Source organism: Oryzias latipes, chromosome 9 (assembly GCF_002234675.1).
Source record: "Oryzias latipes chromosome 9, ASM223467v1".
Lineage (NCBI taxonomy): Eukaryota > Metazoa > Chordata > Actinopteri > Beloniformes > Adrianichthyidae > Oryzias > Oryzias latipes.
Genome location: NC_019867.2, coordinates 12,083,384 through 12,106,231, shown reverse-complemented (window position 1 = coordinate 12,106,231; position 22,848 = coordinate 12,083,384). Strand labels below are relative to the sequence as shown.

At 38.2% G+C, this 22,848-nt stretch overlaps 1 protein-coding gene across 2 annotated transcripts; it reads right to left on the bottom strand.

Annotated features, from left to right (window-relative positions):
• Positions 1–978: 978 nt before the first annotated feature.
• lrrc43 (leucine rich repeat containing 43) lies at positions 979–14,982 on the bottom strand. 2 transcript variants are annotated; one of them, XM_020705892.2, is made up of 12 exons: positions 14,800–14,982; positions 14,468–14,683; positions 12,335–12,445; positions 11,928–12,067; positions 11,270–11,508; positions 11,104–11,171; positions 4,270–4,429; positions 3,848–3,987; positions 3,687–3,776; positions 1,547–1,765; positions 1,363–1,450; positions 979–1,160 (listed from the first exon to the last, which is right to left on the bottom strand). In XM_020705892.2, exons 1-12 carry the CDS (start codon positions 14,884–14,886, stop codon positions 1,018–1,020), a joined length of 1,701 nt encoding a protein of 566 aa, XP_020561551.1. In that variant the 5' UTR covers positions 14,887–14,982; the 3' UTR covers positions 979–1,017. The 2 variants fall into 2 exon arrangements, with proteins under 2 accessions (XP_020561551.1, XP_011477412.2); XM_011479110.3 differs by having other exon boundaries at positions 11,011–11,171; positions 14,800–14,981.
• Positions 14,983–22,848: the final 7,866 nt, after the last annotated feature.

Here is a 22,848-nt window from a genome sequence, read left to right as displayed (position 1 = left end):
TACAGGAAGTCGATTGGTTAATTGATTATGGTAAGTGGTCTCTTTGCATGATAAAAATGTGTTGGAACCATCTTGCTCATTTCCATCTGTTTAGTCCCCATCAGCTAATTGCTTTGGAATGCAAAGTAAAAACGAAGCAACAGTAAAAAATACAAAAATGTAGAAGTGGCCTATTGATTAAATAACTTGATACATTAAACAGTAACATCATGATTACAGTTCTGTTGTCTGAATAACCACACTGTGAAAGGTTTTGTCGTTCTCAACTCGCACTTGTACTTTACGTTTAACCCTTGTGCTATGTTAGATGACCCCACCATTGCATTGACGTGTCATTCCTACCATGATAAAGGTGGAAAGATTTCATGTAATCCATGGACACCAGAGAAGATCACAAATCATTGAAGAAAAATGGTTCAGCGCACTGTCTAGTGGGTCTAGATGACCCAACTCCCAATGTTAAAGTGCCTAGGATAGCACAAGGGTTACATTGCTTTACTATAGAAACTTTTGACTTGCATCATATTTTCACTAAGAGGGGCAACACAGTCACTGTTAGGTGCAGCTACACTTCATTTATTTTCATTAATGGCCAAGGAACTGCTATCTGGAACTTGTCATAACCTGTCAGGAGAGCATTTTTACTCTAATTTTTACTTTTTTTTTTATCTGTTATTGTTAGAGTTTTTTTTAAATCTGAAGTAAATGTAGCTTCTGCTTTTCCCATATATTGAAAACAAAGCTGAGAATGAAAAATAAAAGACTCACCAGTCTTTGTTTTTTCTTGCTCTGTACAGCAAATTTCAGGGTTACTGTCGATTTTTTACTTTTTTTTTAAACACGGGCAGATATACATACCAGCTGCATAATCCACAGCTGGTTCAGCTGGTCCAGTTACAATTTAGTAAATTGGAACACATTTAATTTGCAATTCAGTTTAAAATGCAGCTGAAACAAAGTTCAGGTGAAATACTGGGGGTAATATAAGTTGTTTTGCAATTTAAACCTTGGTTTGCTTCAGGAATGTTGGTGTGGTTGAGCTTCTGAAAGTGAGCCCCATTTCTCCAGCTGCACTCTCAGCTCCACGGTCACTTTGTCCTGCTGGACAGGTTGTGGATTGTCTGACTGAGTATTCACATATTGTTTCTTGCTTTCTTTGCCTGGCATAAAAAAACAAAACATCAAACATGAACCATGAAAGTTAGCAGACTGAAGAAAGGTATACAAACTCTTAAAAAAAACATTTTTATGACAACAATGCTATTTTAACCCAATCCCTTTGTATCCACATCTAATTATTTTTAAAAATTCCGCTGTATTTTCCACAACTTTTCCCGTCTTCCAGCCATTACCAGTACTTACATTTTGAATGTGATACATTCTTCTGTCCTTTTCCGCAACTTCCTCTTTGCTTTAGCACCTCATCTTCATTTTTGTTCTTTTCCAGATCCTTCAAAGGAAAAACAAAATAAATGTCTCCTCTTGTCAGGTTCTGTTGATAACTACTGACTGTATCTAGATATTTTTTAGAGGGACTGGGACTTGCCTTGTGAGGTGTTTGTGCCACATCCACCTCAAAGTCTTTGTGCTGAAGATCAAACTCACAAATGACGCTGAGTTCAGGATCTCCTCTGATCAGGCTTTGCAGAGGAACGTGAGCTGAGCCAAGGATTCGTCTAATAGGAGCGTCATCAACAAGTCTTTGGACAGATGTCCCCTTCTTATCCGTTGACTTTACTTTGGTGGAAATCAGCTTATCTTGAGGCTGAAGATGGTAAGCTTTGGTGTCAGTGAAAACTTCTTCCTTTTATTTTTTTAATTCATCAGACCTCATGACAGAGTTTAAAACATTTACTTCATTTTGAAATCATGCCCAGTTTGAAAAACAGTGGCATGACAGTGAAGTAGTATATGTTGACTATCTTAATGAAAAAATATACCAAGTCTCCACTGGCAGTGCCAAACAGTGCGGTTTAGTGAAATCAATAAGAAAAAAACAAGCCCAAAAATACTTTATAATTATATTATAAAATATATTTTATTTTCAAATAGACTTAACAATTCTGAAATTTTTTGCAAAACATGAACTTGTTCAAACAAAGCACTATGATGGTAAGCCATTTGTCAGTCGATATTTATTGCAAGTAAACCACCCCAGCACGGCTAATGTCTCATGAGGTTGTCATGAGTGCGAAGGGTAATTCAAACCTCTTTACCCCCAAGCTCTTCTAGGCCCCTATGTGTGGGTGGGCATTGTCATCCTGAGGAATAGAATGTAGGAAGATATACCACCCTCCTTAGCGATGAGCTTTTGTGGCTTACCCATACCATGTAGGTATCAATTAAATTCTATTTACGTAGCCCAATATTAAAACACCGTTGTCTCAATAGGCTTCACAATTGCACAAAACATAAAAATCAGTTGTGAAATAAAATAGCTGATTGCTAGACTAAACTGAAGAGACTGTGGTAAGCTAAACATGGCCTCCCTGCCCTTAGGCTTGGACCCACAGATATCAGTGAAGGTCATCTGGCAAGTTGTCAAGTCTGAAGTCTTTCCCATATTGAACCAAGTTAATGTCATGTGGGGGACCTGTGGAGGTGCTTTGAGCTTAGTAGATTATTAGTTGGTGAAGCTTAAAACATTCATGCCCTGCAGAACTTAGGCAGATTTCTCCACATCATTTTAGTTTTTTGAAATCATGTTTTCATAGGCTGCATGAGGTTAAAACCCAATATATGTAAAAACTAAGCAAATGAATACTTACGATCAATTCAACCGTGGGCTCTGAATCTATGTTCTGTGAAAGTTTCATCTTTTGAATGCAATAATAGAAAATGAACACATTTTTCCGTGATATCTTTTTTTTTATGTGTGTGGAAAGGGTCTACATAATTACGGTACCACAGCGGCTGATCTTGGTATCTTCTTGGTTTGCCCACAAACTGACAAAGTGTTTGGGAGACTGAACCCCAACCCTCACACTGCCTTCACCCAAAAATGTTACTCTTTATGCACAGAGCGTTTTCCATGTCTCTGCCCTCCCTTTGATATATGATCCAACTGTGTGTTTAGCTTGTGTGTGTTTATATGTGTGCTGCTGACCCCTTCACTTTCAAGGTTTATGCTTTGGTTGTTTACCTTTCTGCATATCCCCTGAGGGGTGACCACAGCGAATCACCTTTTCACTAATCACCACATTTATTTTGGCAGAGATTTTTACGCTGGATGCCCTTCCTGACACGACCCTGTATTCTTATCCGGGCTGGGGACAGGCACACGGAGACCCAGACCTGGGTCCCCTTGTGGTTCCAGAGTTAGGCAGTAGGGTGAGGAGTCTTACTTAAGGATCCACACTTGATGAAGCTCATTGCGCCCCCTTGGGAAACAAACCCTGGTTTTTCATGCACCAGTCCTACCATGCAGCCAATTTGAGCCATCCAGCCGCTCCAAGGCTCACACTTTTGGGATAGCTAATGTTATAGCACAAACAGACATTACTCAAAATAATTTAATAAATAACTTGCTCAATGAGATAAAACAGCAGAGTTTCTCAGGCTAACCGACTTCTTTTCTGTAGCAAAATTCTGCTCATTAATAGTGATGGCAGAGGTGGTTTCTGCTCATAAAAGTGAGTAATGAACAAAACATGTCACAATTTCCTAAGACGTTATGACAAACTCACCTCCTTCCCTTTCCTGCCTTTCATGTCTTTCACCGTTTGGCCTGATTTGTCTGACAGGGCATCTTCAGAGGCTGCAGGCCGTGATACTATCTTTAAAGTATTAAATGCCACACATGAGATAACAAATTTAAAAAATTTAAGTCAGCTTCTTATGTCAATACCTTTTCCTCTTCTAGCCTTAAGTAAAGTCCACGCTTCAGAAATGTCTTGAAGTCTCTCAGAGAAATGACGGCATACGTTTGTGAGTCACTGAAATCCATGACCTCCGACCATGTTAATTTTGACGTGCTGTGACTGGACACTGCAGGAAAAAGAGACATGAAGTCATAATAAGAGGAAACATCATAGGTAGAGTGGAAGCAAATTAGTCAAAGATGCTTGATAAATGATCCATGTCAACCTCACAACCGATTTGAGGTCTTCTGATGGAATTTATTGAGTAATTCTGTGGAGACTGATAAGAAACGGCTCTTCCAAGGTTTACAGGATGTGTTATTCAGTTCTAGTATTGCATCATTAAACTTAAAGCCAGCCCATAACTATTTCACGACAGTGATTCAGTTATCTTGTGAGAAAGTCCTACTTGGTGCTGTGATACTGCAGGTTTCTGTGGTTTTGACCACTCCGCAGTCTGATCTGTGTATCTTTCTTTCATGGTTCCTGTTTGATTGCAGGCTTGTGTTAGTTGAGCCGTCCTCTGTCGTTGTGGAGACTGTGTCAGATACAGACTTACACGCCAAGTTCTGCCAGCAAAAATAGAAACATTTTAAATGCAGAACCCCCCTTCCCCTTTCCCCACATGTGTTTTTGTTATTTTTTTTAAGGAAACTCCACATTTTTTACAATAAAGGTAATCTAGAGAATACACTGGTTCTCAAGCCATGCTATCCTTCATGTTTTCAATATTACTCTTCCCAAATATAGTTCACATTAGCTCTTCATCATCAGTTTTCTGAAATCCAATCAAAACGTAATAATTTTATATTAAAATGTATTTAAAAATTAATGTTTGGGTAAAAGGATAATATTTTCAGTGGCCTCATTGGACACTAGGCCAAAAATGACAAAGACGTGAACAGTTTTTGGAAACCAAGATAATTTTCAAACATTAAAAGACAGACAATTTATTTAGTCACAGTTTGGGACCTGAGGATATTCAGTTTGGACAGATCAGCAACCAGCTTTCAGGCCTACGATTTTCTGTAATTATGCTCTCTGTGATGCAACATGCATTTCTAACGTTTTGCATTTTAAAAACTTTGATTAAGCCATGTTTTGTTTGTTCAATTAAGGTTATGTTTTCTGGTTTATTGCCCGATCAACTCAGCTGCTTTATAATTTCAGTAAATCAAAGACCAGGGTTTGCTGTTGCTCACTGGCAGATATTCTTGTTTGTAACCCCTGGGTGTTCTGTCTTGTCATTTTGTTTTTCATTTTGCCACACCTTAGCTTAGGTTAGGTTTTATCGTGATGTATTCATTTACTAAATTACCTTTTTGCTACAATTTATGTTTCCTGGGAGCTCAACCACCATCATCATTTAATCTCTTATGTTGAAACTATGAAGCTGTTACTTTTTAAAATTTCTTCTTCTTTCTCAAGTGGCCAATGGAGCAAAAAGAGTTTACAACAACAATTTTTCCTGAACTTATTAAAAGTCTCAGCCAGGACAACTATTAGTTTCTGCATGAGTGTTGTTGCTAAATGTATTTTTTTACAAACATAACCGATTTTGCACACAATAGTAAAACAGTCTTAATTACTCATTCAATATTTTTTTCTTTAAAAATACCTAACTCCATGCATCACTGTTTTATCAGTGTTGTTATTTTTTCATTTGTTTGATTTTCTTCTGAATACTTCTTCTAATAATAATAATAAACTTTATTTGTATAGCACCTTTCCAGATGAAAATCACAAAGTGCTTCACAGTACAACACGATAAAACAACAGTAAAACACAGTAAAAACACATGTTAAAAAGAAATTAAGAAAAAGCTATTTTAAAAAGATATGTTTTTAGCTGCTTTTTAAAAGAAAACACGGAGTCCACAGATCTGAGGCTGAGAGGAAGAGAGTTCCAGAGGGATGGAGCCACTGCTGCAAAGGCTCTGTCTCCTTTAGTTTTTAACTGAAGACTGCCAACATTTTTTTTACACATCGCTATTACATAAAGCAATCACATTGAATATTTAAGGTTTTGTTGCATCTTTGTATGTTCGGAATTCCTCTTTTTCGTCAGATATTTAAAGAATCTTTGAGATGCAACAGATTCTGAATGCAAAGACTTCAATTAAAATAAGTTTTAAATATCAAACAGCACAAGGCTACATGGAAAAAAAAGGGTGTTGTCAGGGTCCAACTTACATTTTTTTTCCAACAGTAAAAATTAAACGTAGATTTTTTAAAATAATTTGTAAGAATTTGCAACCAAAATAACATTTTAATATTGCAGTTTTTGAAATTATTCCTTTGTAGTCCTTTTTAACAGAAATACTGTTAAAATAATGTATTTGTATTCGTATTTAAAAACATAATGTGTTGAGCCATATGCTCTCCACATGTAAAAATGTTCAGAATATCAAGAGGACAAAAGTAAAATGTTTTTAGTATTTTTTAAGTTGGTGACTTATTCATAATAAAAAGAAGCCTACGATCATTATAAGATTTGTGAGCAGAAAGCACAAGGTGGAAATCCTAAAGGAGACAAAGAAACTGAAAGGCACTGGAGTTTATTTAAATGAGCACCTGACCAAGAAAAACTCAGAAATTGCTTGGACATGTCGTATCCTGAAAAAGCAACATAAAATACAAGCCACCTGGACCAGGAATGGAAAAGTGTTCATAAAACTAAATGGATCACCAGAGCAAGCTAAAGTGGTAGCAGTGAGACAACCGAAAGACCTGGATCAGTACAAATGAAAAACTCTGAAGTTCTATTTTGTTTAGACTCTACTGACAGAATCAGACTGTGGACTATTCTGTAGAGAGCAGGACTTCATTTTCAGCACAAATGACTGACTCATTGGTGAGTGAAAACACTTCTAAGTTTGATTATACAGAGCATGGACTTTATGATTTTGATAATGATGTGGATCCAGAGACTCATGTGTTTAATAAGTTCAAGGATACCTGCAGATATTACTGTGAGGAACAACTCAGTGAAGTTAAAACTGAGGGAACATTTTCTGTTATTCATTTCAATTGTAGAAGTCTACCAAGAAATTTTGATAAAATTAAATCTTTTTTGGACACATTTAAAGGAAAATTTAAAGTAATTGCTCTGTCAGAGACATGGATAATTAAAGGGAAGGAAAATAATTTGAAAGTTGAAGGTTATGATTTGAATTTCAATAGCAGAACAAATGGGATTGGAGGGAGAGTTGCCCTTTATATTGACAACGGTTTAAAATGGAAACCGGTAAAATGCATGACATCTACTATTGATGATTTAATGGAAAGTGTTGCTGTGGAAATAGAGTTACAAAAAAACAAAAATATGACTGTTGGATGTGTATATAGGAAACCAGGATCAAAAATTGAAACTTTTAAGGAAAATTTAGAAGATATGTTAAGTAATCTAAACCATCATAAACAATTAATAATTTGTGGAGACTTCAATATAGATCTCATAAAGCTAGATTCACATTTACATACATCTGATTCTTTCGATTCATTATATAGTAAACGACTGTATCCTTTGATTACAAAGCCTAGCAGAATAACAACAACTAGTGCAACTTTAATAGACAACATTTTTACCAATATTTTGGAAACTCAAAGAAATTGTGGGTTAGTAATTAATGACATAAGCGATCACTTGCCTGTATTTGCTATATTTGACTTCAGGTTGCAAAAAAAGTCAGCAGAAATCCACCAAATATACAAAAGAATAAGGAATGATGAAACTGTGAACGCTTTCAGAAATGATCTCATAAATCAAGACTGGAATGAAATTTATACAGATGATGTAAATGGTGCATATGAGGCTTTTCTGAAATGTTATTTAGATCTTTACAATAGACGTTGTCCAGAAGTTCTAAGTAGACCTAAATCTAAAAATAAAAGAAAACCCTGGATAACAAAGGGCCTACAGAATGCTTGTAAAAAGAAAAACAAACTCTATAAGGACTTTTTAAACTTAAGAACAGTAGCAGCTGAAAAACGTTATAAGGTTTACAAAAACAGAAAAGAAATATCATAGGATTCTGTGTGAAATAAACATAACTTAAAGGCTACGTGGAATATTCTGAATAAGGTCATAGGAAATAAGTCAGGATCAATAGAACTACCTCACTTCTTCCTTAAAGACAATGTGGTCATTAAAAAGCAAGAGGACATGGCAAATTAATTCAATTCATTCTTTGTAAATATAGGACCCAATTCAGCAGAAAATATTACATGCAATTTACAATCAAAAGATATTATTAAAAATAGGATTTCCCAATCTATGTATTTATCTGATGTGACTGACAATGACATTTTGACTACAGTCTACAAACTAAAAAACAAGACCTCAAAGGACAGTGACGGGATTGACATGAAATTAATAAAAATGACCATAGATTGTGTTGTAAAACCACTACATCATATCTTTTTTTTTCTTTTTTTTTTTACTTGTCCTGTCCAACAGCTGGGCAGGCAGATGAGAGCTGACGGCCTCTTGTGTTGGACATATTTTACTTTAAGAAGAGGGGTTATTAATCTTCAGACAAACCAAAGGTATGTCTGAATAAACCCCTTTTGTAATTGAGGCCAAACTTTATTAATTCCAATCAGGTTTGAAAATCTTTAGTGTTGGACCGGACGGAAAAGGAAAGAAGGGAAGAAGAGAGAGGGATGTTAGAGAGAGAGGGGGGGGGGTAAGAGGGTGATAATAGGAGGGGGGGGGGGGGGATAAGACCATGAAGCAGCACAAAGCAACAAGTTTACTGGTTGTTTATCATTACGGTAAGGTTCAAATGTAGTACAAAAAGGGCAGGGCCTGTCCAAACACACTCAAATGTTATCAACACACTTGCTGGCTGAAAGAAAAAAACAAACAAACAAACAAACAAAAAAAACGTCCACATGTCAACATGTACACAAAACAGATAGTGTTCACACACACATACTTATGCCTTTAAACCAACTAGTGTGAAATATTTCAGTCATTCAATCATGCAAACTGTTAGTGCAAAGGTGAGCTAACACCTGTGCTCAGGTGAGTGTTTGTTTTTTCTAAAATGGACGGTGGAATGTGAAAAGAAGGAAGGAGAGTGCCCAGCCGTCCCCACACCAAGACCCCCGCCGCATCAGCAGCGGCAGCTGGAACCCCCAACGCCACACGGCCGCAGGCAGGGAACAACCGCCCGCCGGGCGACCCAGCCCGCCTCCCAGGTCAGGGCCAGCAGGACCGCCGCGAAGCCCCCAGAGCCAGAGAGCAGGGAGGCACGAAGGGAAAGGGAGCGCCGCCCCAGCCCAACCAGGAGGGCAGCCCCCCGCCGCGCCGGGAGAGCCCAACGCAGGGCCCCATCTGAGAAGGGCGCCCACAACCCCAGACGAGCTGCCCACCACCCCCCAGGCATCCCCCCGCCCCAACCCCAGGTACGAGCCAGGACCCCCCAAGGGAGACCCGCCCCACACTCCAGGCAGCCACCCACCCGGCCCACGGTTGGTCCAGGGAGGAGCAAAGCAGGGGCCAGCCGCCCCCGCCCAGGAGGGGAGCGCCCCGGGGAGAAAGGGAGCCCACCAGGGGTGTTGTAAACTTGGCCCGACCAGGCTCGGCCACAGTTGGAGGCTTGGCGGGCCCAGCACCCACATACACAATGGGAGTTTTCATGGATTTAAAGAAAGCTTTTGACACCATAGATCATTCTATCTTGATTTCTAAATTATATGCATATGGGGTTAGAGGAATCGCCCTGAACTGGATCACTAGTTATTTATAAAACAGACAACAATATGTGCAGTTTGGAGGTAAGAAGTCTGATCTTATGAATATTATTTGTGGACTCCCACAAGGCTCAATTGTAGGACCTAAACTTTTTATTTTATATAGAAATGATATTTGTGATATTTTTTTTTTTTTTAACTTGTCCTGTCCAACAGCTGGGCAGACAGATGAGAGCTGAGGGCCTCTATTTGTGATATTTCTAAGTTGTTACAGTTTGTTTTATTTGCTGATGATACTAACTTTTTTTGTTCTGGGGATAATCTGAAAACCTTAGCTAAAAGTATTGAAATGGAAATGATAAAACTCAAAATGTGGTTTGATTACAATAAACTATCTTTGAATCTAACTAAAACAAAGTTTATGGTATTTGGTAATAAAAACAGAACAGAAGTGACTTTGTCCATTGACAACATAAACATAGAACTGGTGTCTGAATTTAAATTTTTAGGGGTTATGTTGGACGACAAATTAACATGGAAATCTCATATATTGAAGGTAAAAAATAAAGTAGCCAAGAGCCTTTTTGTTCTGAACAAATCTAAATATGTTTTACCATGTCATATTATGCACATGTTATATTGCTCTTTGGTTTTACCTTATTTTACATATTGTATTGAAGTGTGGGGAAATACACATGAAACTAATATAAGGCCCTTAATTCTACTACAGAAGAAAGCTATTCGAATAATTCACAAAGCTAATTTTAGAGATCACACAAATAAACTTTTTATTAAGTCAGGCTTATTAAAACTTAAAAATTGAATTGAATTGCAGACCTTATTAGTTATGTTTAAAGCCAGAAAAAGAGATTGACCAGAAGACCTACAAAAGCTTTTTATTTTTACCACAGGAGATGAAAATCATAGGAGAAAATTTGATTTCAAACAACAGATTGCTCGAACAACATTAAAGCAAAAGTGTTTGTCTATAGCAGGGGTAAAAATGTGGAATTCCCAGGAGAATAATTTAAAAAGTTGTCAAAATATTATTAAACGGATGTATAAAGTTAAACAAATTAGTTTGTACAAACTTGATTGTTGAATGGAATTTTTGGAATGTATGTATTAAATGAATGGAATGTATTTACTGTTTAGTGGAATTGTATATTGTGAAATTTGAGCACAGGTGATGGTGTGAGAAATGTAAATGTAATGTTTAAAAGGGAGCAGATAATTATAAGAATTGTGTTCTTCAATTCTGCTCCCTTACAATCATGAAAATGTTTAATATGTAAGAGAAACATGTGAACATTGGTTTTCATGAAAGGAACAAATAAATAAATGAAATGAATGAAATGAAATGAAATTATATTATGTTGAAAATTAAACTTGGATCACACAGAGATTTTCTGATATTTATGAGAAGGAAAAGTGTAAAAAGAGTGAATTACCAGATTATTAGGAGCGTGATGACTCGGAAATTCATAAAAGATGTAATATTTTGTGGTGACAAATAATTCAGGAGCTGATCCTTCCACTCTCACCGTTGGATCTGGCATTCCTCTCATCCTCCCAACACTCACGGTAGCTAATGCTGTGTCTGCCTTTAGATCTGCACATATAACAATTATCCTTAGATTATAAAAAGAGCTTTTGTCACACATTATGGTAATAGAAGATGTTCTCCATCACACAGCAGTCATTCCTCACCATTCATTGTGGCAAAGCCTCTGAATTGCTGTCTTTCCTCAGGGGAGATGTCTGAGCCATCTAAGTAAGCAAGCTGTGTGAGGGTGTCCACAGTAAGGCCTGGATACGCTGGTGCAAGGGTGAAAGGATTTCCCTCTAGTATTAGTGTCTTAAGGCATGAGAGGGTACTGAGGGCCTTTACCAGGGCCTGCTGGTCCTCAAAGTCACAGTCACTGAGGTCCAAACACACTAGCTGTGGCCTGAAGTCGGGGGAAAAACATAGATTTACAAATTGTGTCCATTAAATTAAATGTATAGTGAAGATGAAGAGCTACAGAAACATTCTTACAGTTTTGGTTAATTATTAAACCCTAAATTTTGTATTGATCTACCCCCCAATACTGGAGTGGGATGGAGGAACCAAAAGTCTTAAGTCATTGATGTGTCATCACCCTCAGACAAATGAACACAGTTGTGAAAACAGGAATGTAACACTGAGATTAACCTACAGTATTTAACCTCATCATGATGTGATGTAACACACTACACACCTAGCTCCCAAACCAAGAGTTTCGCTTGAAATTTCCCCTGACATAGTTCAGAAACCAGACAGCTTCCTCTGTGTGTGTATGTGTGTGTGTGTTTGTGTGTGCAGGCAAATGTGTGTGTGTGAATTAACCATTTTCTTCCAGTAATACAAGACACGTCTTCATGCAAACCGATGGGGTTTGAGCCAAGGCTGAGATACTGAAGCTGAGGAAGCCGGCAGCTGCTGAGACCGCTTAGAGAAGACAAACGGTTTGCACGAAGCTCCAAAACCTTCAAAAAGAGCGTTTGTTACAGTCAGTCATCATTATAGCATCATGCTCACTTTCACAACGTCAAACCAGGAGTTTTGTGCTTTAACACTTGCCCTGAGCAGCAAAGTCACAGCAAGTGTTTCACATGAGATGTGATTTCAAAGTAAGATATGCAATAATTCTCTGGTCTTTCTGACTATCTGTGAGTCAGGAGGAAACTGTTGAAGCTTCACGATCTGATAAGCTGTGACAGCGGCAAATCAATCGGGTTCAGGAAAAGACTTGCCTTCAGTGTAATGGGAAGACTCTCCACAGCGATTTCTGTCAGCAGATTGGCACTCAGAACTAGCTCCTCCAGCTTTGAGAACTTTAGAAGACCATCATCAATGACTGACACCTGGGTGCAGCAGACATACTGTCAAACAAACAATTCACATATACCTGCTCTGTTTTCATGGCGCAAGGATGCTTTATGCTAAAAATGTTGAGGATTCATTTAATCAAATGATGGTGTTCTCCACGGTAAAAACCTTTACAAAGAAGATGTTTTCAGCCCCAAAACAAAGTTGTTTATGGATTTACTATTAACCTAACAGGTATGGTTGATAAAACCTGTTTTTATTTAGTTTAACTCTCATTTAAAACTGCAACAAAATTAAGAACAAATCAGAATCAATGAGGTATGGGTTTAATTAAAGATTGGAAGGGAACTGGAATGACAGATATTCAAGAGCTGCTCAGGCTGAAAATGAAACCCTGACGGTTTACTGGCACTGTTTGTGGTTCAGTAATGAGGTCTGTCTTTGAATTCTACAGGCATGTCGTTGTTCACGTCCCACTTTGGTTCAACCTTTGATGTGAAGAAAAAAAAACAAAATTGGTACGCACAATCTTTTAATGTAGATAAGGTCAAATTCTGAAGTCTGCTGTTTTTTTTGCGTATATACACTCACTGGCCACTTCAATAGGTAAACCTGTCCAACTGCTTGATGACGCAAACTAATCAGCCAATCAGAAGGCAGCATCTCAGTGGACTTGGGCATGTAGACATGGTCAAGACGATCTGCTGCAGTTCAAACCGAGCATCAGAATGAGGAAGAAAGGACTCTGAAGTGACTTTGAATGTGGCATGGTTTGTGATGGCAGACGGACTGAGTATTTCAGAAACTGCTGATCTACTGGGATTGTCACGCACAGCCATCTCTAGGGTTTACAGAGAATGGTACAAAAAACGGAACATTGTAACTGAGCGGCAGTTCACTTAGATCTCAAGACTGTGAAGGCCACTCAAGGACCTTGAAATACTTCTTACTAGGCCAGTTTTTGAGATTGTTGTCATTCTGAAACACGCAGCCACGTTTCATCTTCAATGCCCTTGCTGATGGAAGGAGGTTTCCACTCAAAATCTGACCATATTTGGCCCCATTCATTCTTTTCTTCACACGGATCAGTTGTCCTTGTCCTTTTGCTGATAAAAAGCCTCAAATCATGATGTTTTTTAACCCCCATGCTTTACAGTAGTTATGGTGTTCTTTGGATGCAACTCAACATTATCTCTCTTCCAAACACAAGTAGAGTTCTTACCAAAAAGTTATTTTTTGGTTTCATCTGACAATAGGACATTCTCCCAATCCTCCTCTGGATCATCCAAATGCGCTCTATCAAACTCTAGACTGGCCTGCACATGTACTGGCTTTAGCAGGGGGACACGTCTGACACTGCAGGATTTGAGTCCCTTGCAGCATAGTGTGTTACTGCTGGTAGCCTTTGTTACTTTGTTCCCAGCTCTCTGCAGGTCATTCACGAGGTCCCCCTGTGTGGTTCTGGGATTTTTACTCACCGTTCTAGTGATCATTTTTACCCCACGGGATGACATCTTGCAGGGAGCCCCAGATGGAGGGAGATTATCAGTGGTCTTGTATGTCTCCCATTTCTTAATAATGGCTCCCACAGTTGTTTTCTTCTCACCACCTATTGCAGATTCAGTCTTCCCAGGCTGGTGCAGGTCACTATTTGGTTTCTGGTGTCCTTAGACAGCTCTGTCGTCTTGGCCATGGTGGAGTTTTGAGTGTGATTGTTTAGCATTGTGGACAGGTGTCTTTTATAGAGATAACGAGTTCAAACAGGTGCCATTACTACAGGTAACGAGTGGAGGACAGAGGATCCTCTGACAGAAGAACTTACAGGTCTGTGAGAGCCAGAAATCTGGCTTGTTTGTAGGTCACCAAATACTTATCCACCATAATTTATAAATAAATTCTTTAAAAATCAGACATTGTGATCTTCTGGTTGTTGTTTTTTTTCTCATTTTGTCTCTCATAGTTGAGGTATTCCTATGATGAAAATTACCGCCCTCTCTCATCTTTTTAAGTGGGAGAACTTGCACAACTACAGTAGATCAGGAAATCTGCATACTCACACCCTTGTCAACAATGCGAAGTGTTGTAAAGTGATTGTAAATAAAGTTTTTTCGTAGACGTTCAGGAGTTAGCACAGCCAGCTCTCTCAGTGTGGAAACTTGAGGGCTCCAGGAGTCATCAACCTGCCCCCATGGGGAACGAGGGCATTTCAAGAGATCCAGAAGCTCATCTGCTGACTCCCTCTCTGGTCCATCTCCACCGTCTTTGGATTTTCTCTAATAGCAGAATCACTAATTTTGTCAGTTTTATATACATAACACAACTTACTGCAAGATTTAAGTGCTAAAAGTTTTTAAATCAATAACATAAAAACAGTCCATCTAAAACTCACCCAGCTGCCATTTCCACAGGGAAAGTCGTTCAAACAGAGATGGCGGATCATCTTTTCTATCTCAGATGAAAGTGTTTTCGATGCCATGATGGCACTGACGTACTCTAAAACGTTATACGTGAAAAGACCTCTAGTATGTAAGTCACTTTCAGTAAAGCCAGGTTGTCTGTGGTCTGGTGTTTGCTTACAATTGTTTGTGTGTTGCCTAGCAACAGCTGGGCCTCTGTCCAGGAAACCAGCCACAATCTCCCTCCACTTTTTTCCCTTATTTGTCCTGTCCAGTATCACAGCAAATACACAGCAGTATCAAACCTTTCAGCTCAGAGACAATAGGATCCCTGGAAGGGTCTTCAAATACCCATTGCCAAAGCACGTGGACAGGTTTGCAGGGCTACATGAAGTGCATATAACCATCAGGTGAGTTACATTTCACCTTAAATACCCTCTGTCTTGTGGAAAGTTTAACATTGAATGAGCTGTTAATGTGGACCTATTGTCAAATTAAAATTGATAGTAATATTCCAAATGTGACATCTCATTTTGCAATGCAAATTGTAGTTTGATAAACAGAGTACATATTAGGTAGCCGTGTAGTGCAATACTAGTAATTACAGATTTAAGATGTTGGTTTTAAAAAAATATGCAATTCATGGCTCTCCTTTAAGTTCCTGAAGAAATGTAAAAGTTTATAAATAAAGGTTTTCTCAATAGATTAGAGCTCCAGTGGAAGCTTTTTACTTTGGGAAAAAAAAATAATTCCGTCATTGAATGTCAACCAGTGGCTTATTCATAAACTCATCAAAATGGGAATTAAAGAGAGAAAAATGATTGAATTTAAACAGCACAGCTTTTCATTTTTTACTGCAGCTAGTCTCCCCATGGTAAATGTGACCAGGCTTGTCCGCAACTTCTTGCTGTCGCCACGTTTGCACAATAAACTCTTTTTAAGAACAAATGGAAAACTGTAAGGTTGCTGTGGAGTGATGCTTAAATGAACATACTCAAACTAGAACAAATATTTTTCTCTGGAATTTAAAACACTCATGTTCCAGCACCTTAGTCAAAAGAAATCTTGAAAATATTTGATTATTTGTTACAATACTGGCAGCAATCCTTGTTCATGTCTCTAATTCTGCCATGCAAATGCAAGTTTCCTCTAACTATTCTGTGGTGAGTATTTTAGGCATACATGTACATCCCTTGTGCTATCTTAGATGACCCCACCCTTACATTGACGTGTTCTCCCTACCATGACAAAGGTGGATAAAGGTGGAAAGATTTCATGTAATCCATGGACACCAGTGAGGATCACAAACCATTGAAGAAAAAAGGTTCAGCGCACTGTCTAGTGGGTCTAGATGACCCAACTCCCAATGTTAAAGTGCCTAGGATAGCACACTGTAGCTAATAGACCGTGGCAATTTGAGATTTTATTTTGAAAAACATTAATGGCTACTAATATTTATTAGTGCTTGACATAGTTTTCCCACTTTTAGAGGAAAAGGCAACAAATACATTTCAATACAGATAACTTGTAGAAGAATGTAACTGATGTTAATTAAATGACAGGATTTCAAATAATAAACACAAGCAACATTAAAAGACTTTTGGTGGTTAGACTGTGGAATCTGGTCTGGGCGGCTCAGGATCAGATGCAGAACTTTAAGTAAGAAGAGCCTAGAGTCTGGACCAGGAGTCTGCAATCTTTGTCACTAAAAGACCCATTTGGTTCAGTTTCTTAATGGACAAAACCCAACGAGAGCCGAGAAGTTTATAAAAATGCACCTTTTTATGTTTGTGACCATTAAGCCTTTGCTGTTGCTTTTAAATAGTTACAATAGTTGAATTATAACAGTGTAATTGTTTTATAATATTTATAACAATTTTCCTTTATTTTACTTTAGACAACAACACGTACAAGTCTCTTTCAAAATAAGATACATCTTCTGTCAAAAAACTAACTAACCTTTTCTTTCTTTTTCAAAGCATTTTCATTTTTCTTTTGCAGACCCCTCATCTAGACTCTTTTTGGGGTCTTGGAACTAGGGATAATATGCGGGGGCAAAATGTGGTGGAGAATGGCGTGGAGGAGGCATGAAGGTGGAAGGTGGAGAAACAAAAAATGATGACTTGTAAAGAATAGGAAACGGAAATTGAATGGCTGGAAAAATCCACAGTGTGTATCCATTTGAATAAAATAGATGAAGTTTAGCACAATGATTTCACCCTAAAGTAGAAGCTTTGTTCTTCGTTAGGGGATATTGGTTGATGGACTTGACCGACCACAGTTAGGGCAAAGTTTTTTCTATGGGTGACACCTGGGGCACCCCCAGCCCCCCCCTTCAGCGGACACTAGCTTGAAAACAATACTTAGCATTTCTGGATGACTTAGAGTTAGCATTTTAAATTTTTTTTGCCTTGATAGCTGATTTTTTTTAGCAGTTAAAGTATGAGGACCAAAAATGATTTGTTCACAAATTTTTTTTCTTTTCTTTAGATTTCATACTAAAGTTGTAAGTGTCTTTTTGAGGCATCTTCTGTAAAAGATTCAAACTAAAACATCAACAAAGATGGAGAATAAGTCAAACATTCATGCAGTTTTGTGCAATTTTGTGGTAACTTCAAGGAAAATTTGGACGCCTCACTTACTTTCAGTATTAGCACTCAATGTCTCAGAAAATGAAATGTGGGACTTTGCATTGACTGCACACAGTAGCCACAGTGGTATACCATGCCCTACAAAAGCAAAAAAAAGGAAACTTTACAAAGAGATTTGTAGTTGATAATGCCACCAAAGACGTCACTACCGATTGGTAACAAACAAGAAAAAGATTTCCCGCACTGTATATAAGCAATATGTGCCAGGTCATGAACAGTAAACCCAGCTGTAACAGAAACAGGTCGCACCATGCGTCTCCTTCAAGGTAAGCTTTCATTGATTTATATTTTGTACAAGTAACTCTGACCTGAACTTGAAAAGCTGAAGAGTTTTGTAGTTTAAACATCCTGCATTAAGGTATCAGAATGTTTTTTTTGTGATCTGTCTGCAGACTTTGTCATTTTCTTCCTCACAATGATGCCCATCATTATCTCATCCAAATCCTGTTCTCAACCCAAACCCAGCTGTTGGTGTGCTCTGACATTGTCGCTGAAAAATCTAGAAAAGGCAGAAAAGAGCTATGTAAGTACGGTAGCAAAACAAAAAAATGAAACAGAGCAGTATTGGATTTCAATTTGAAACTCTGATGTAGTATCAACTGCCATTTAAGAGGTTCAGAGGTATATTAAACTTAAGTGTTTTGTGATAACTTCTCTAACATCCACCATAGATCCATGACATGTGTGAGAAAGCGTGTGAGGGACACCCACACAAAAAAAACCACCCGGAGCCACTTGAAGGACTGACTTTTCCTCTGGGAAACACTACGGATGAGATCCAAAGCTCAGTGTGTGCCATCAACGACTACCTCAAAAACCATCTCCCACCCATATTCAAGAACCTCCATGCTAACTACTCCAAAATCCTCAGAAACATCCAAGAATTTGGGAAACAATTGGAAGATGTTGCCAGAGAGCACCTCAAAATTGATAACCAGCAACCTTGCGAGCGGGAGGTCCCAGCTCTGGACTGCTACTCTATGAAACACTACGGCTATAGGATCATTTCCTTCACAAGAAAATGGACAAAAAGCTTCCTGCATACCGAACTCTGCAGTTCCTAATCTTTCCCAAAAACACTTGGGGGTTTATTTATTTACTTATTTATTTATGTATTTATGTATTTATTGTTGTGCTAAGTATGTATATCAGATCATATTTATTTATTCATCTTTTTTTGCCAAGTCAGTATTTATTGATAAACATGATTATTTATGACACTGATTTAGAAATGCGTCAGACAGATGTGTGCAGTCTTTGGTGCGTCATTAATAAAGTCATCACCTCAAGTAAAATCCCTTTTGAAGGCTGCGTGTCATCTCTGAGTTCAAATTCAAAAATACCTCAGGAAGCCAGAAAGGAGGAGGTATACTCTCATAAGAGGAGGTCATTGTGGCTGTGGGCAGATATGACATCACTGCGATCTGCGTGAATGATAAAGCTTGACTTTTTTATTTATTTTTTACTGCAAATCATTCATGTTTAGTCGGAGTTTTATCTCCCTCTTACGTTACTTCGTTTCATATTCAGCACTTGCTCGTGTCCTTTCTAAAAGCTCCCGTCTCCACATCACCGACAGTTGGGAAAGCACCAGTTTGTTCTTTTTTGTGTGTACGTCTCACCCGGTCTGTGGCGTGAAGTAGCCTCTGCAGCTTCTTCAGCTTCCTGTGTCCACAGCCTAACAGTTCCCACTGAATGATCAGTATTTAAATGAAGCTAGAAAAAAAAACAGATTATGACTGTATTTGCAAAATGGAAGTGCTTTATGTGTCAACAGTCTTGACATAAAACAAAACCAACTTAATTGTGGAGCAACTGACTATCAAAAACCCCTTAACTTTTTAAGTTAGTGACATGTAACGCCTTAATACTTTGGCTACTCACTCAAATCTGACCGATAGCCATCAATATCTACAGTGGTGGACAAAATTGTTGGTATTACTCAGTAAAGGAAAGAAAGTCCACAATGCTCACTGAAATAACTTGAAACGTTCAAAAGTAACAATAAATTAAAATTTATTGAAAATTAAATAATCAAAATCAGCCATTACTTTTGAGTTTTTGATTAACAGAATTAAAAAAAAAAAAAAACTAATGAAATAGGGCTGGACAAAAATGATGGTACCTCCATAAAACACTGAGAACTAATTGCCCAAGGGGTCATGATGAACTCAGGTATGTCCTTTAATTGACATCACAGCTCAAACCCATAATCAGTCTGTCTGCCTTTTTAAAGGGAGACAAATAGTCATGTTGCTGCTTGGTGAAAAGGTGTGTACCACACTGAACATGAACAACAGAAAGCGAAGGAGAGAATTGTCCCAGGACATTAGAAACAAAATTATAGACAAACATCATAAAGGTAAAGGCTATAAAACCATCTCTAAGCAGCTTGAAGTTCCTGTGACGACAGTGGCACATATTATTCAGAAGTTTAAGACCCACGGGACAGTAGCCCACCTCCCTGCGTGGCCGGAAGAAGAAAATTGATGACAAATTGAGGAGACGGATAGTTGGAAGTGTATCCAAAGAGCCCAGAACAACCTCCAAAGACATTAAAGGTGAACTCTTAGATCAAGGTACATCAGTGTCAGATCGCACCATTCGTCATTGTTTGAGCCAGAGTGGACTTTATGGAGACGACCAAAGAGGATACCACTGTTGAAAGGTAATAAAAAAAAAAGCCAGACTGGAATTAGCAAAAATGCATGTTGACAAGCCACAAAGCTTCTGGGAAAATGTCCTTTGGACAGATGAGACAAAACTGGAGCTTTTTGGTAAGGCACATCAGCTCGATGTTTGTAGACTCAAAAATGAAGCATACAACCAAAAGAACACTGTCCCTACTGTGAAACATGGAGGAGGCTCAGTTCTGTTTTGGGGCTGCTTTGCTGCATCTGGCACAGGGTGTCTTGAAGTTGTGCAAGGTGAAATGAAATCTCAAGATTATCAAGGCATTCTGGATAGAAATGAGCTGCCTAGTGTCAGAAAGCTTGGTCTCAGTCGCAGGTAATGGGTTTTCCAAGAGGACAACGATCCAAAACACACAGCCAAACACCCCCAAGAATGGCTAAGAGAAAAGCATTGGACTATTCTGAAGTGGCCTGATATGAGCCCAGATCTGAATCCCATTGAACGTCTATGGAAGGAGCTAAAACATGCCATTTGGAGAAGACACCCGTCAAACCTGAGACAATTGGAGCAGTTTGCTCATGAGGAGTGGGCCAAAATACCTGTCGACAGGTGCAGAAGGCTCATTGACCAATACAGAAACCGTTTAATTGCAGTGATTGCCTCAAAAGGTTGTGCAACAATATATTAAGTTATGGGTACCATCATTTTTGTCCAGCCCTATTTCATTAGTTTTTTTTTTTTTTATTTAATTTACAATAAATTTTAATTTATTGTTCCCTTTGAACATTTCAAGTCATTTCAGTGAGCATTTTGGACTTTCTTTCTTTAACTGAGGGGTACCAAAAATTTTGTCGACCACTGTATGTGTGTGATTTTTGCATAGATACTAAGATTTTTGTTACTTTTACCTTTTAATACTTTTGAGTAGCAAGGCTACAAGCTTTTTGTCCAGTTTTCCAAAGTTTTTTTGATGCTCCAAACAAAGCTGTTTAGCTGGATTCAGAAATTTGATGTCGAGAGTCGAAACGTGGAATCCCTTTAGGACCCTGCAAAATGCACATACAAATCAAATTCTTTGGATCAGTTTGGATGTGCAAATGATTCTGTCTTCTTCCTGTTGATGAATAATAATAATTATACCGTTTTTTAAATTTTGTTTTTGGGGGGGTATAATCCAAAGCGGAAAACCCCAGAGACTAAAAATGATTCATTTCAGTGGACTTTTCCTTACTCATTGGAAACTATTTAGCTTATGATCTTTATCTAAGGAGTGAAAATATAAAGGGCTCTCAAAAGATGTAAGGCAAAAAGTCACACCAGAGCTTTCTGCTGCCTGAAGCCTCCTTCCCTCATGGATTTCCCGGCTGGTAAGCATCTTCAAGTGCTGTTCACCGTCTCACTCAGTCCCACAAACTTCATTTAGCCTTTTATGCTTACAAAGTTGTGCAACAGCTGTGAAACTCATGTAGCGGTTTCACCTTGAGGTTTGTTTTCCGGAGCAATTTTGATCTAATAAATCTGTGTTTTGTTCTCTGTCCCGTCATTGCTGCAGCTCTAATTTTCTTGTGCCTGTGTCTGGCACACATGGCCGCCATGCCTGTGAAGAGGGAAGCAAAGAATGAGGCCTTGGAGAAAGTCATCGAGTTGGCACTGAAAGAAATGCAGACTGCACTGGACCATCTAGTAAGAGGATTTTTTTCTCCCTAAACCTAAATTTTATTTGTTATTGTTTTTGTGAATAATTAGAATTTTGTATATCTTTTAGAAAATGATTAAAAGTTTAAGGTCATACAAGTAAAACTGTCATACTTTTGTTTTCCTAAAAAGGAAAATAAAATTCAAAACTGGACTTCAAAGATTAATAGAAGTTTTAGAAGATGTTTGCATCTTATTTATGATTACATTTAGCAAAACTGCATCATGATGACATCTCATGTGCTGTTGTAATTTTGCAATTTGTTGTACAAAAATAACTATCACAGGGGACATTTGATTACATTTTCACTCACAATTGAGTCATCACAACAGCTGTTCAATTTTTTTTTTCACTGACCTTTTTGTTTTTGACAGAATGCTCCAAGTCTGCTTCCTAACATCTCCTGCGGGTCCCTCAATGTGACTGAGATGCTGGAACCAGAGCACAAGCCTTTCATCGTTCAGATCTCCTCCATCCGTTGCAACATGGAGGCGTTCTCCAAGCTCATGCCTGAACTAACAACACTGCTGAGGATGAGCAGTCAGTACCTCCAGGATATAGAGATTTCATTTAATAACCAGACAGTTCTTAAAGAATGCACCTTGCCTGTTTTTGAGGAGAGAATCGACATTTACCTGCATGCCAAGTGTCTGCTGCAACTCGTGACGGAAAAACTTAGCACTTTACGTGTCTGATCTCAGAGACTTTTTTTTTAAATTTTCAGGTCATAAAAGTAATTTTTATATTATTTATTGAAAACTAAACTATTTTTATTGTAAATAAAGAAAAAAAGACTACAATAGTTCATGTTTTTGATTTTCTCCTTTATTCAGAATCCTTTTAAGGCATCAGAAACATGTTGACAAGAACTCCCATTAAGCATAAGAAAATATATTTTTATCTATTTTTTTGCTTAACACAATGTCATATAGAAACATGGGGAGACCCAACGAGTGCAGAACCGATATGCAAGATACACTGTACATTATAAAACGGTAAAAACTTCCTCACATAAAAGGCAAGGGAAAATGGACTGTTGATGTGGAGAGACAAAAAGGAGA

Coding starts and splice junctions, on each gene's coding strand:
- lrrc43 (XM_011479110.3), bottom strand. CDS start 14,886: ATGGCATCGAAAACACTTTCATCTGAGATAGAAAAGATGATCCGCCAT. Junction 3,777..3,847: donor TAAGGCTAGAAGAGGAAAAG/GTATTGACATAA, acceptor AATACTTTAAAG/ATAGTATCACGGCCTGCAGC. Junction 1,451..1,546: donor TGGCACAAACACCTCACAAG/GCAAGTCCCAGT, acceptor TTTCCTTTGAAG/GATCTGGAAAAGAACAAAAA.